Source organism: Podarcis bocagei, assembly GCF_964188305.1.
Source record: "Podarcis bocagei genome assembly, chromosome: 9".
NCBI lineage: Eukaryota > Metazoa > Chordata > Lepidosauria > Squamata > Lacertidae > Podarcis > Podarcis bocagei.
Genome location: NC_138134.1, coordinates 38,676,171 through 38,689,910, shown reverse-complemented (window position 1 = coordinate 38,689,910; position 13,740 = coordinate 38,676,171). Strand labels below are relative to the sequence as shown.

General features: G+C 42.3%; 1 protein-coding gene across 1 annotated transcript in view; it reads left to right on the top strand.

Moving 5' to 3' along the window:
• The first annotated feature begins 952 nt into the window (after positions 1-952).
• The window catches only part of GUCY1B1 (guanylate cyclase 1 soluble subunit beta 1), a 44,623-nt gene continuing 31,835 nt past the window's right edge, over positions 953-13,740 (top strand). The window contains exons 1-2 of the mRNA XM_081208395.1: positions 953-1,104; positions 1,695-1,768. Coding sequence (XP_081064521.1) covers positions 1,102-1,104; positions 1,695-1,768 — 77 coding nt within the window. The 5' untranslated portion in view covers positions 953-1,101. The remainder of the gene's footprint in view (positions 1,105-1,694; positions 1,769-13,740) is intronic.

Below are 13,740 nucleotides of genomic sequence, written 5' to 3'. Positions count from 1 at the left end.
CCTCAGTTCCATCACCATCAACTACCAGTCTGGTTTCTACTTAGATTCTGCGCAGAGAATGGGGAATGCGCCATCTTGCCCTTCACATCAGGCGGGAAAATGGCTTGGGCCACCCTGGACAACTTTGCCAGAATCCACCCCTTAATTGTTCTAATGGAATCTGGAAAATAACAGTTGACTAGTGGGTTTATAGGAGTGACAGCTCTCAGCACAGCCAGGGTGACCTTTGGGTAATTATTTTGGAATCGGAATCATCATCACAACAGCGAAAATCCTAAATGGAGTTATAAGCTGTGAAAATGCAGACAGAGAGGATAGTTGAAACAAAATAATAATAATAATAAATTCCTTCCAGGAGCACCTTAGAGACCGACTAAGTTACTTATTGGTATGAGCTTTCGTGTTTCGGATAGAGAGGATAGTTGCCACTCTTCCGAAATACAAAGGGGGCTCTAGAAAAGGGTTAATAACAACGCACGAATGATGAGCCAAAATGCTGAAGCCGGTGGGAACGGGAAGAACAATCGTGCCTGTTAAATATTTACCATGCAAGTCTCAGAAAAGCCACTGACTAGAAAGGTGAGTCGATGTATTAATCAAAGTAAAGCAAACAGGTGAGCAAGTCCCTGGGAAGCAGCCAAGAACAGAGATGGAGAGAGGGAGAGGAATCTGGCCCTGGGCGCAAACGCACATCCCTCAGGATGACTTCAGGGCAGCCTGGTTTGCATCAGCTGAAGCGTCTCCTTCGTCCCCCCATTGTCAAGGCAATCACGTCTCTGCCTCCGGTGTCGCCTCTCCCAGCACTGTCGCCACCAGCCCGCATCGCCCTGCCTTCCCCATCATTCGCCACCCCTCCCCTTTCCCCCCTCCCACCCCGGCAGCATCCGAATTCCCTCCTCTGCTTCCGATTGGAAGCCACCCTCCGGGCCGCCGTCGCGATTGGCTGCGTTCGGGTGACACTCAAGAGGGCGCATCGAGGGAGGCCGGCGCGAGAAGCCGCTGCTCGCCTGCTCGCCGCCGTCCTCGTCTTCCTCCTCGCCTGCCTATATCCCCGCGCGGAGCTGCTGCTGCTGAGGCGGCGTCACCGCTCCGGCAGGCGCGATGGTGAGTGCGAGGCGAGAGGCAGATGCGCCACAGGCTGCCAGGTCGCCTTTATTCGGGGAGGGGGAAAGCGGCTCTTCTGGCAGGGATGGGAAGGGAAGGATGCGTGATAAGGAGCGTGGCGCAGGGGACGGGAATAGCTTCGGAGTGCGAAGCGGGTCGCGAGCGGGGAGATGCGGCCGCCGTTGGGGCTCCCACACAGCCGCGCGCTTTTCTTTCCTGGGCGCAGTCCACCTGGAACAGGGACGGGGGTGTGAAGGGGGAATATTGGCACCCCACTCCTTTCCTTTCCCTTGCAGAAGAAGTACTCGGGTTGGTACCCATCTCCAAACCCCCCTCCTTGGCTTTGTGGTTTTGCCTGAAGCTAGGCGCTCCTGTAGGCATCATCCACCTGGAGCAGGTGAAACGGGGGGAGGGAGGAGGCGGGGGAGGGAATAATCGCCGCCATCCCTACCTTTCTTCCCCGTTTCTCGAATCCAACCCGGATTCCTCCCCGTGTTTCCACGCACAAGCACATCATAAGCTTCGCCCCCTTTGCATATTTGAGATCTTTCCACCAACGCTGCTTTCCCGCTTTCCCCCCTCTTTGGCAGTACGGATTCGTCAATCACGCTCTGGAGCTTCTGGTGATCCGGAATTACGGCCCCGAGGTCTGGGAGGACATCAAGTAAGTGGGCGCCGCCTTCACCTGCCCGAAGGGCGCGCGCGCCGGCTCCGCTCTCCTTCTTCCCGCGCCCTGTGAGGGAACGGCGCGACCTTTCCCGCCGTCTTCCTCCTGAGGCGACTCTTTTTCCTCGCCGGGTTCTCACGCTCCGAAGGGGCGCCGGCAGGAGGCCGAGGGAGGAAAGCCTCTCCCGGGGGAGAGAGAGAACGAGACGAAGGGCCAGCAGGGCGGCCCTGGTCTCCCGGGTCCTCGCAGCCGGCAGCGGGCCCGTGGGAAGAGGCGAAGCCAGCCGCCTCCACGAGGCCCGGCTTCGCAGCTAGTGGGAAAACGAAGTGGGCCGCGAGGAGGAGGAGGAGCAGGAGGCCTGTGGACTTGCCGCACTTCCCAGGCGGCTGCTTTCCAGGAGATGAGGCCGTCGACTACCCAACGCCTCGCCTTGGCCACCAGACCGCAGGGCAGGCCCCAGGCTCCTATGGGGCGCGCAAGTCCCGCTGTGCCCCGTTTGAGAATCGTAGTTGGAAGGGACCCCCAGGGCCGTCCAATCCAACCCCGTGCAATGCAGGAATCTCAGCTAAAGTATCCATGACAGATGGCCATCCATCTCACTTAGAATAGAATCATAGAATAGAATCATAGAATCATGGAGTTGGAAGAGGCCACAAGGGCCATCGAGTCCAACCTCCTGCCAAGCAGGAAACACCATCAGAGCACTCCTGACATATGGTTGTCAAGCCTCTGCTTAAAGACCTCCAAAGTAGGAGACTCCACCACACTCCTTGGCAGCAAATTCCACTGTCGAACAGCTCTTACTGTCAGGAAGTTCTTCCTAATGTTTAGGTGGAATCTTCTTTCTTGTAGTTTGGATCCATTGCTCCGTGGCCGCTTCTCTGGAGCAGCAGAAAACAACCTTTCTCCCTCCTCTATGTGACATCCTTTTATATATTTGAACATGGCTATCATATCACCCCTTAACCTCCTCTTCTCCAGGCTAAACATGCCCAGCTCCCTTAGCCGTTCCTCATAAGGCATCGTTTCCAGGCCTTTGACCATTTTGGTTGCCCTCCTCTGGACACGTTCCAGTTTGTCAGTGTCCTTCTTGAATTGTGGTGCCCAGAACTGGACACAGTACTCCAGGTGTGGTCTGACCAGAGCAGAATACAGTGGCACTTACACCTGAGAAGGAAAATATGCCGTCAAAAGTCACAGTAAACTCATACCTTACTAATCAAAAACACAGGAAAGGTCATAAACACAAGGATTGCAGGGTCTCTGGAACTCTTCTTGAAGTTTTTAAAAGCAAAACGGGGAGCCGTATCTGCGTGTGTTTAAAAAGGAAGGGCTTCCATTGTTTAATATGTACACAAAAAAGAGTTTGGGAGAATTTGGAACCTTAATGATGTTTGAGTTGGTTCTGATCGTGATTATTATTTTACTGTGGGCTCTTCATAGAACTGGCCTGTAAATTATTCTTCAGCAACCTCTGTGATTTTCATGCATGTTTTGTGAGTGTTGAAGATTAGCACCAAGACAATATAAGCATATAAGAGGATGCTTTTCAATCAAAGCATTCCCGTCAATGTAGGTTGCACAGTTCACAGAAATTGAAAAGGGCTTTTAAATGTGAGATGAGTAATTGAAAGCGTGAGTTTGCTATGCATATATAAGGGTGAAGAGGTATTCTTGTGCTATATGCATTATGCTATCTGCACAGCCTTACAGATTTGTTCTTTGTATTAATTCCCAAGAATGATCTCCATTTCCCCATTACTGAATTTAAAACAAAAACACCTCTTTGATATCATTCAGAAGCATATACTGAAACAGTGAACAAATATGGAATTTTGGAGCACATTGTCATCAGTATGCTGATGGCATACAGCTCTACATCTCCATAACATCTGACTCAGAGGTTGTGAAAGCTCTGGGTTTTTGTCTAAACGCAATGGTGGAATGGATGAGGGCCAATAACCTGCTTGAATTCTGTGAAGAAAGAGGCTCTTTCAATGGGTGGTTCCTATGTCTAGCAAGTTACCTGTTCCAGATACTGACAACTTTTTTATTCCATCAGCCTCATGCAGACAATTAAGAATACATTTTCCCACCATGGTTAGTTGATTTCTGAATTTAATTTTTTACAAGATATTTATTGTATGGTTTTATGTAAAGTTGTTATAAACTGCTCTGAATTTTTTTATGAACAGTGATACAGAAATAGTTTTATAAATAAACACGTAATCTTGAATTCACACACACATGCATCTAGCCTCTCAGAATCACAATTTTGTATTTAATCAGTGCCTCTGGTCATGTGCAGAATGCATGTCTAACACCAGTCAGCCACTAGAGCACAGTCAGTCCAGCGGGGCCAACCTTGCTTTACAAAAATATCAGCTTACTTTAAATACCATGCAGGGAAAGTGTGTCAAAGAGAAGAACTTAACTGATACACCCTCTCTCAAATCTACTCTGATCACATTCACTTCTTTTTTTTTTCATCCAAAGGGATGGAAAAGAGGAATGGAAGAGTAATTACTCCATCCTGGTGCTTTTATTGCCTTCCCAGAATCTCAGCAGACTCCATTTATCAATCATGATCCTGCAAGAGAGTGGCAGGGGGTGAAGAGAGAAAGCTTTTTTAAAAAAAAACCAAAAGCAAATAGGAAGTGCTTAGGACTTTGTTTGACTCCATCCAGTTCCATACATACTAACATTTGTAGCAGAAAAATGTACAGTGGTACCTGCGGTTGCAAATGGGATCCATTCGGGAGATTTGGTTGCATCCCGAGGAATTCGCAACCAGAGGACCACTTCTGCACATGCACGCAGTGTGGTTTAGCGCTTCTGCACATGTGCACTGCAAAACCCAGAAAAATACTTCTGGGTTTGCTGCGTTCACATCCCGAAGTTTACGTATCCAGAGGGATACGTAAGCGGAGGTACGACTATAGTTCTTCTGAAATCATTCTGATCCTCAGAATGTGCTGCTTTCAATCAAAATTGAGCTAGAGCCTGCCGGCAACAAGGGTGATGTGGTTACTTGATATACAGTACATTTTATAACGCTCCCCTTGATTAGATTATCCATGCCTTTTCCTTCTTACACATACCCCCGGTAAACAAAGAAGGAACTGGTGATTGCAGTCTTGGTATTGGTCCACCCACAACATCTTGGTTTATGCCCACCAAAAATGCCTTTGGCCCATCTCCCAATACTGAGACCCATTGCCTTAATTTGTTTTCAAATGGACACACTGTGGGGCAATCTGCAGTGAGCTTTTATTTTCAGAACAAAACTCATTTCTCAGTATGTGCATTTCAGGGGCAAACTATGCAAGATTGTGTGTGGACTATGTAGAAAAAAAACAAGCACTCAGTCTCCACTGAGTCTAGAATAAACCATGTGTATGCAGCCTCATGTCCTCCTGTTTCAGTTCCACCAAATGACTGTTTCTACTCACAGAGGTTCTTCAGAAGAGGGGAAAGAATAGGTGGATGCTGCTCCATCACATGCTTCCCTGATTCTACCAAGCTTGCCCATGATTTGCATGGTGATCAAGTTGGGAGCCTTGCTTCCTAAAGTCAGACTGCTCCCACCCTCCTTCATAAAGCACAGTTACAATCTATCAAAAGTTGTCAGGCCCCTGACACTAAAGGTGAGGTGAAAGAGAAGGAATTATGGAGAGAAGATGGAAGGATTTTGCCAGATTGTGCAGGAGACTGGACAAGTGCAAAAGAAACACACTGAATTTATTATTTATTATATTTAATAGCATTTATATACTATTTACTGTGCCCCTCTTTCCCACATGTCACTTTGGCAGACAAGGCAAATTATTTCTCTTGTGATAGCATAACACTTATGTATTCTTGTAGCTGTGAGCAGTGTGCTGAATAAGCACCTTTGAGAGATTATTTCCCCCCCTACAGTAAGTGAATTTATGCTGTATATTTCTAATATGTAGTCTCTAACTCTTGTACTCTCATTTTCCTGATGTGAATTGTAATGGTGATGAAGTAGTGTGTATGCCTTTAATTCCTGCCAAGAACTGACATGTTTCTGATATATACTTCAGTTTTCTTAACTAAATTTGAGCTAAGCCTGGTATAAATTAGATTTGAATTATGCTACCTTAATTCTTGGAGGGAATGCATAGAGATGTCCATTTGGCTATAGCTGAATGTAGTCATTACAGTTGATAATATGATAATATTTTCAACTGGTTAAGTCTGTCATTAGCATAAGAAATAACAATACAATCCTATGTATGTTTTCTCTGAAATAACATTAATTCCGTGGGGCTTTCTTCCAGGTAGATGTGTAGCCTAAATTTCATTAAAATTCAATTCACAAAATAATGCAGTTTTCAGGCTTCAGACATGACCAACCACAAGAACATACACAATATTGACACTAACAAAGCATTCCCCCCCCCAAGGCAGAAATAAAACATTGTACTTAAAATCCCCCCCCCTATAATAGCCACTCCTTATACATCATGTTCAAACTGACTAAGATGTTTGTTTCAGGGTCCGTCCCCCCCAGAAGTCCAACATGACTGTCTGCTTTACCCCCAGTTAGGGCTTACATCATGGTACCAGAGTTACTTACCTAGAAATTACAATAAATCAAGAATTTTAGCTCTGTGTGCACACAGAGAGATGGATACACACACACAAACACACACACACAACAGATGATACCAAATTTTATTTCATATTGAATGTCTGTAGCCAAGTTGCAGCTTAGTTAGTTTTTATCAATTAGTAAATTTAATTTGTACTCTCACTCCACTGCCTCTTAGCCTTAATGGTCTCTCTTAAATTTCCATTTAGTAATGGGAGAAACCCCACAAAGTAGAAATGATTCTTCATGGAACTATTAAATATTCAGGATTCAAAAGTCAAGTCACGGTCCAGAGCAGGGGTAGTCAACCTTTTTATACCTACCACCCACTAATGCATCTTTCTCGATGGTAAAATTTCCTTACCGCCCACCACTGCTTGATGGAAGGAGGATTCAGCTTGTGCTGTAGTACCCCCTACCGCCCACCTAGAATCCCGAAACACCCACTAGTGGGTGGTAGGGACCAGGTTGACAACTCCTGGTCTAGAGGTTCCCTGCCCATTGTCCTCAAGAGCTGGAAAGTCATTTGGTCTTGATAGTGCCATTACTTGTGCATATGGAGTCCAAAAGCACATCTGATTTACTAGCAATAGGATCCCATTACCAAGATGGCTGTCTCTATGGAATTCCAGGCCAGGAATAACTTCAGTATTCTCCAGATTCATTCTTTGTTCTTTCTCTTCTGCCTGAACATATTCTGTAATTAAGAACTCTGATGGCTTCTTCTAGACTTGATCTTGCTGCAAATAAATTTTTATTTATCTTATTTGTAAAAAATTATACACCACTTGATTTCCACCCCCCGAACCTTTTCCATGATGTAAAATCATATTTTTAAAAGAAGGAATATCAGTGTATCTCTGTCTTTGAAGTGTTGTATATGGAAGTTCATGACAAAATTGTATTTATTTATATCTTCATATTTATAGTCCACCTGATCTCACTGCATCAGGATGTAGCTGGATCAAAGGCTAGAATTTCTCCTAGAATTTTCTAGCTGGACATAGTTAGCCATAGTCAAGAAGTGCCACATCAAGATCAAAGGCATGCAAGCAAAGGTCCAGAAAACAGATTAAATCCAGATGTGTGAAACCACAGAACAACCATTCTGCCAAGAAACATTCTCAGAAAGGAAGGCTGGAAATAGCGGAGACATAGCAATCAGGTTTGGCTAGAGCAGTAGCATCCAGTTTCATTGAGTTTCATAACAGAATCCCTGAAGATTTCATTTGATTTGGTACTCTGCTCTTTTTGACCATGAAACATGGCCAGCAAAGAGATCCCATCTTGTCCTAACTAGCTTTTTTCAGTAAGCTATCTTCACATGTTCTTTCCTCTGCCACCTCTATGTGTCAGACAACTTAAAATATAGTTAAACCAGGAAGTGGCTAATTTAGATCCATTAATTTCAGTGTGTCTACTCTATGTAGAACTTAGTTGGATACAACTATCTGAAAGTCCTATTCAGATAATTGGTCTGCATGTATTCAAAGAACACGTGAAAGGAGAGCAGAGCTGCATGCACCAGCCCTGTCAAATACGTTTAATCCTGTTGGTAGCTCCACTTCTGAATGCACAAAGATGTGAAGGAAGATTCTAAGCATGTTCAAAATCATCATGTGAATGTTGGGAGTGAAGCAGATGGAATTTTGGGGTGGGGGTGGGGCAGAGCATGCGTCCCTTGCATGTGTTATTTGAACATGAGTAGGCCTAATACTTTGGTAGTGCTAAACTCATCATACTCAGGAATGGCCCTGATTCCATGTAGATTCTAGGGCTGTTGCATATTTGGTACCAGTACCTGTTATTTTTAGCCTAAAGTTGCAGAATAGTGCACGCTGCTTACTTGGCACCAGTTGAGACTAGCTTAATTTACCACTTAGCATAATTCAAAGATACTAAAGGATACTAAAAAGATACAAAAACTATCCAATTTCTGATGTTTATAATAGTAATACAGTGGTACCTTGGTTTAAGAACAGCTTAGTTTATGAACAACTTGGATTAAGAACGCTGCAAACCCGCAAGTAGGTGTTTGGGTTTGTGAACTTTGCCGTGGAAGCAGAACATGTTCCGCTTCCTGTTGAGTGTGTTCCATTTGTAAATTTAGTCCCCCACTGCTATGGGAAAGCATGCCTTGGTTTAAGAACGGACTCCCGGAACGGATTAAGTTTGTAAACCAAGGTACCACTGTATGCTGAATTTTGTTTTCATGCCTTTTTAAGTGATAAGGGCAAGCAATCAATTCTCTTCATTAAAAAATAAATCTGACCATAGTGAAAATGTAATGGTAATAAAAAGTGATTTAGCATCCTCTCCTGCTCACTTCCCAAAATAACAGAGATATGTATGATTGGATCTTTGCAGCTTGTTAAAGTACAATTGTCATATTTAACCTTTAGGAACTTGGGGAAATTTGCCCAGCTGTAATAGTCTGTAGGTTTAGGCTTCTATACATAGAAAACATTTTGCTTCTGCTGAAAATGCAAAATACTTCTGTGTTTAGATTTTCCAAGACTTGCTAACACAACTGTGTTTTCTACAAACCTCAGCAATATGTAGATGACAAGATGATGCTCTGCAGTAAGATGTGCATTTGGGGGTTTGTGTGAAGGCTTGAGAACTTTCTTACACGACGTGTCTCAAATGTTTTAGAAGCACACAGAAATTGACAGAAGCATAGTTGTCAACTTTTCACTTTTTTAAAGGGAGATTCCGTTATTCTGGATAGGATTCCTCGCAAGAAAAGGGAAAAGTTGACAGCTATGCAAAAGTGTGACAGCATATCCAATTCCTATTTACTAGAGTATACTCATCTGTATGCTGCAGCAATCTCAGAACTATGGAGGAAATACAACAGTGTTTATCAACCAGTGGAGTGGACATTGTTGGTGGAATGGATTCCTGCCTGTGAATCCCCTGCAATCTTCTGCAGAGGGTTGGGGGAGGGATTGACAGCAGAGGTAGGAGAAGTCCCATTACACAAGTGAAAGTTTGCTCTTCCACTCAGTTGTGTGAATGGCTTTCTTATAGTAAATTGCAAACACATGGGGAGGAATTTGTATCAGAACCCGGTTAGTTGGAAGTTTTAGCCTTCAGGCCTGCATTGTTGTCCAAATCTGGATTGGGCTCCCTGCATTTGCAATTTATTTGCATAGGGAGAAGCCCCCTTTTCTTGTAACTGGCCTCTTGCATATTTGATAATTCAAAGATACTAAAGGATACTAAAAAGATACAAAAACTATCCAATTTCTGATGTTTATAATATTGTTGCAATTCCCATCTACAAAGGGGTATTTTTGGTGGGACTATAGAAGTCACTGTGTTTCAGCTGAATTGTAAAGAACTGCTCCTTTTACTACTCCCCAGCATAATTTATCTGCATGCACTGGGAGAGTGAGTAGGATTTTTGCCTGTAGTCTTTTACTTTGTGCCCAACTTAAATGCAGTTTTAATGGCTATGAATAATCCATCCAGAATACATCAATAGAACAATTCATTTCTTCTCTATGGCAGAAAGAAAGTAGATTTAAATTGCATTTCATTGTAGCAGTTAGCTATAAAAGATGAAAATGTATATCTAGGCTCAATATAATACATGTTTTTGCTCTTTGGTAAAAAATATTACTTGTGGTCTTCCTTGACTTGTAATTATTTTTACTAAACAGATATATTAACTAATCAGTCAAGTTCATAATGACTAGAAAAGTTACTAGGGTGTAACAAAGGAGCCACATTTTCTGATTCCTCAGCAATAAAATATTGATTAAATTAATGTGGTTAATTCCATTTTTAAACTTTTAATAGTTTAAATATTTAAACTTTAAACATTTAAAGATGTGCACTGCAACCCTATGTATGTCTATTCAGAGCTAAGCACCATTGATTTCAGTGAGACTTACAGGTAAGTGTGTATAGGATTGCAGTCTTAAAGAGCTCAGTCATTGGGTTCTTTCTGAACCATGTTCAGAGGTTCAAAATTCTTTGCAGAATCACAATGTGTAAAAACTAACCGCAAGGGCAGGGGAAATATTCCTCTTTCCCTCCGTGTTGGTACATGAAATTTAAATAGCTGAGTTGGACTTGGGGAGGAGTGCATTTACGGTCTCTACTTTTTCACAACAGGTGATGTATCCTATGTGGCATCATTCAGAAATTTGGAATGTGGTATCAGTATGCTGATGACACCAAGTATTTTTGTTGCTGTCTTGATCCAGAAGCATTATTGGTAGTTCTAAGCCAGTACCTGGAGGCTATGATCAGATGAAAACTGAGCCAGAGAACATACAGTTGCTGATAGCTTCCATTACGTAATATTAATGTGTTCAGCATTATATTAACATGCAGTTTTGAAGAGGTTGGGTTGCCCGTTCTGGATGGGTCACACTGCCCTAGAAGCATCAAATTCATTCACATTTTAGAACTGCTTGTTGACCCCATTCTGCTTCTGGATGTCTGTAACAAAGAGTGCTTTTAAGCAGCTGAGCTTTATTTGCTTGCTGCACCTGACTTGATCCAGTAGCACAAGAAACCTGCTATAAATAACCACAGTTTGGCAACCTCCTGTATTTTCACTGTAAGAGAACTCTCCATGGGACTACAAGCCATGTACTAAATGGCTATCTAGCTTTTAACTGGTACAGACTGCAGAGAGCTGCTCCTGCTTGACTTAATTAGCTACTAGTGAGCATCTGTTAGGGTTAAGGCGTTAAACTTTACATTTATCTGTCTAATCAGTCTTACCCATGAGCATATTAATAGGGGGTATTTTGCCAACTATCCAGTTCTTGCAGTTTATCATGGGCACAGAAGGAATTGATGGATTCATAGAGTTGACTCTCCCACAGATCAGGATCCCCTCCCCCTATTTTCCCACCACTGGATATATATATATTTTAAAGAGTTTGCATTCAATACTTGGGAATTTATACAGGAATAGAAACTGTACAAATAAATTCTTAGGTAGCATTACTAGATTTTAAAGCACCTAGCTAACAAGGTGAATATTTTTCCATCCCTATCACTTGATTTATTCATTTCATATAATTTATATACGTCTTTTAACTAGAAATCCCAAAACAGTATACAGCAATAGCAGTTTGAGATAACCTATATATACATATCTGGTCTCTTGTTCATAGCAGCATTTATGAAGCTCTGAATCAGGACAGTTGGTTCAATGAAATTTGGGATGAAAACACTCTTGCCCAGAAAGGGGTGCATGGGATTGAAAGGTTTACCTACCAGCAGCCTCTCAAAACTTCCTTTTAGCACATTAAAAGAAACCCTTTAAAAACATGTTTGTTTGGGTTCAGGCATGGTAGTTCATTCTTTAATCATGGTAAACTGTGAATGTTTTATATCATTGTTCAACACCTTCCCCCTCTCCTTAATTAAAAAAAAATTCGCAATTGCCTACATGTTATACACTATCGTAAGATATTGGTGTAGGGAAACAGCTTTGCTTCATTGGTTGAATGTTTTCAATCACCAAGAAGTAAAATAAATATTCAACACAAAGCTTTGCTATGAACCTGCCTGTTTTGTTGGATGAATTTTTTCCAAGTGACACTTTGCATTTTTCTGATATTGAAAAAGATAAAATACACCATGTGGCAAGAAGGCTTCCTTTAGAAAATGGAAATCTTTTCCAAATGAGGAGAACAAAAAGGAACACAAAGTTTGGCAAAAGAAATGCAAGTAGACATGACATTGAGCTTGCTGACTGGGAGCAGTTATGGACCACGGGTGTTAAATTTACGGCATGTAATGCCTTAAGAGAAAACATTATGAAAATGATCTACAGGTGGTACATGACTCCGGCTAAGTTAGCAAAGATTTATCATTTGCCCAATAACAAGTGTTGGAAGTGTAATGAAACGGAGGGAACCTTCTATCACCTTTGGTGGACCTGCCCGAGGATTAAGGCTTTCTGGGAAATGATCTATAATGAAATTAAAAAAGTTCTGAAGAGAACTTTTAATAAAAAGCCAGAAGCCTTTCTCCTGGGTATGGTGGGCCAAATGGTGCCAAAGAAGGATAGGACATTTTTTATGTATGCCACAACAGCAGCAAGAATTCTTCTAGCAAAGTATTGGAAGACACAAGATCTACCCACGTTGGAAGAATGGCAGACGAAGGTGATTGACTATATGGGCAGAGATGACTGGCAGAGATGACTGGCAGAATCCGAGACCGGGGGAAAGAGGCGGTGGATGAAGACTGGAACAAATTTAAAGTTTACCTTAAAAACTGTTGTAATTTGGAAAATTAGAGGATCAGGGTTATAAGAGATAAAGAACTACAGTTGTTTTAATATCTTATGGAAGTTAAATTTACGAAACAGAAATAAGTTTAATACGAAAGGGTTGCTGAAAAATTTTGAAATAAGAATGCAGAAAAGGGGTGGTACGGGGAAGTCGTTTTTGTGTTTAATTATGTTTTTGCTTTGTTTTCTTTTTTACTTATGGAAAATTAATAAAAAATTTATTTAAAAAAAATAAAAAAGAAAGAAATGCAAGTAGACAATAGGGGAATATAAACTAAAAATTGAGGTGCACGTTGCTAAAACAAAGCCTGCAAGTATAGCTCAGCTGGTTAGAGCATGGTGCTATAATGCCAAGGTTGCAGGTTCGATCCCCATAAGGGACAGCTGCATAGTCTTGCATTGCAGGGGGTTGGACTAGATGATCCTCAGGGTCACTTCCAGCTCCATGATTCAATGAAATAAAGAAACAAGAAATCTTTGCTTGCATTAGTAGCAGTAGACTGACTAGGAAAATAGTTCCGTCTTGGGATGATATGGAATCGAAAGTTAGCTGAAGAAATGAAAGTAGATTGCAAGAAGTTGGATGGATTCTTGCCTGCCTCTGTCCTCACACTGGAAGATGACTTTCAGGGGAAGAGAGTCTAAGGGACTGAGGCAAATAATGGTTACAATAGATGGAAATTATAGGCCTTAAAAGACAAAACAGACAAACTGCTGGGTCCAGATGGCATCTACCCAGGAGTTCTTAAAGAAGTCAAATGTGAAATTGCTGATCTTCTAACAAAAAATTGTAGCTTGTTCCTAAGATCAGCCTCTATATGTGAAAACTAGAAGGGACCTCAGAAATTACAGGCCAATTAATGCCTCTTTCAGGAAAACTGCTGAAAAGTACTGTATTAACAAAGATAAAACTCTCAAACATATAGAAGAACAAGTCTTGCTGAAGTCCTTTCTTGGTAACCTGTTTGAGTTCTTCGATACTGTCAACCAGCATATAGATAGAGGTGATCCACTTCACACCATCTTCTTAGACTTTCAAAAAGCTCTCTCTCTCTCTCTCTCTCTCCCCCCCCCACACACAAA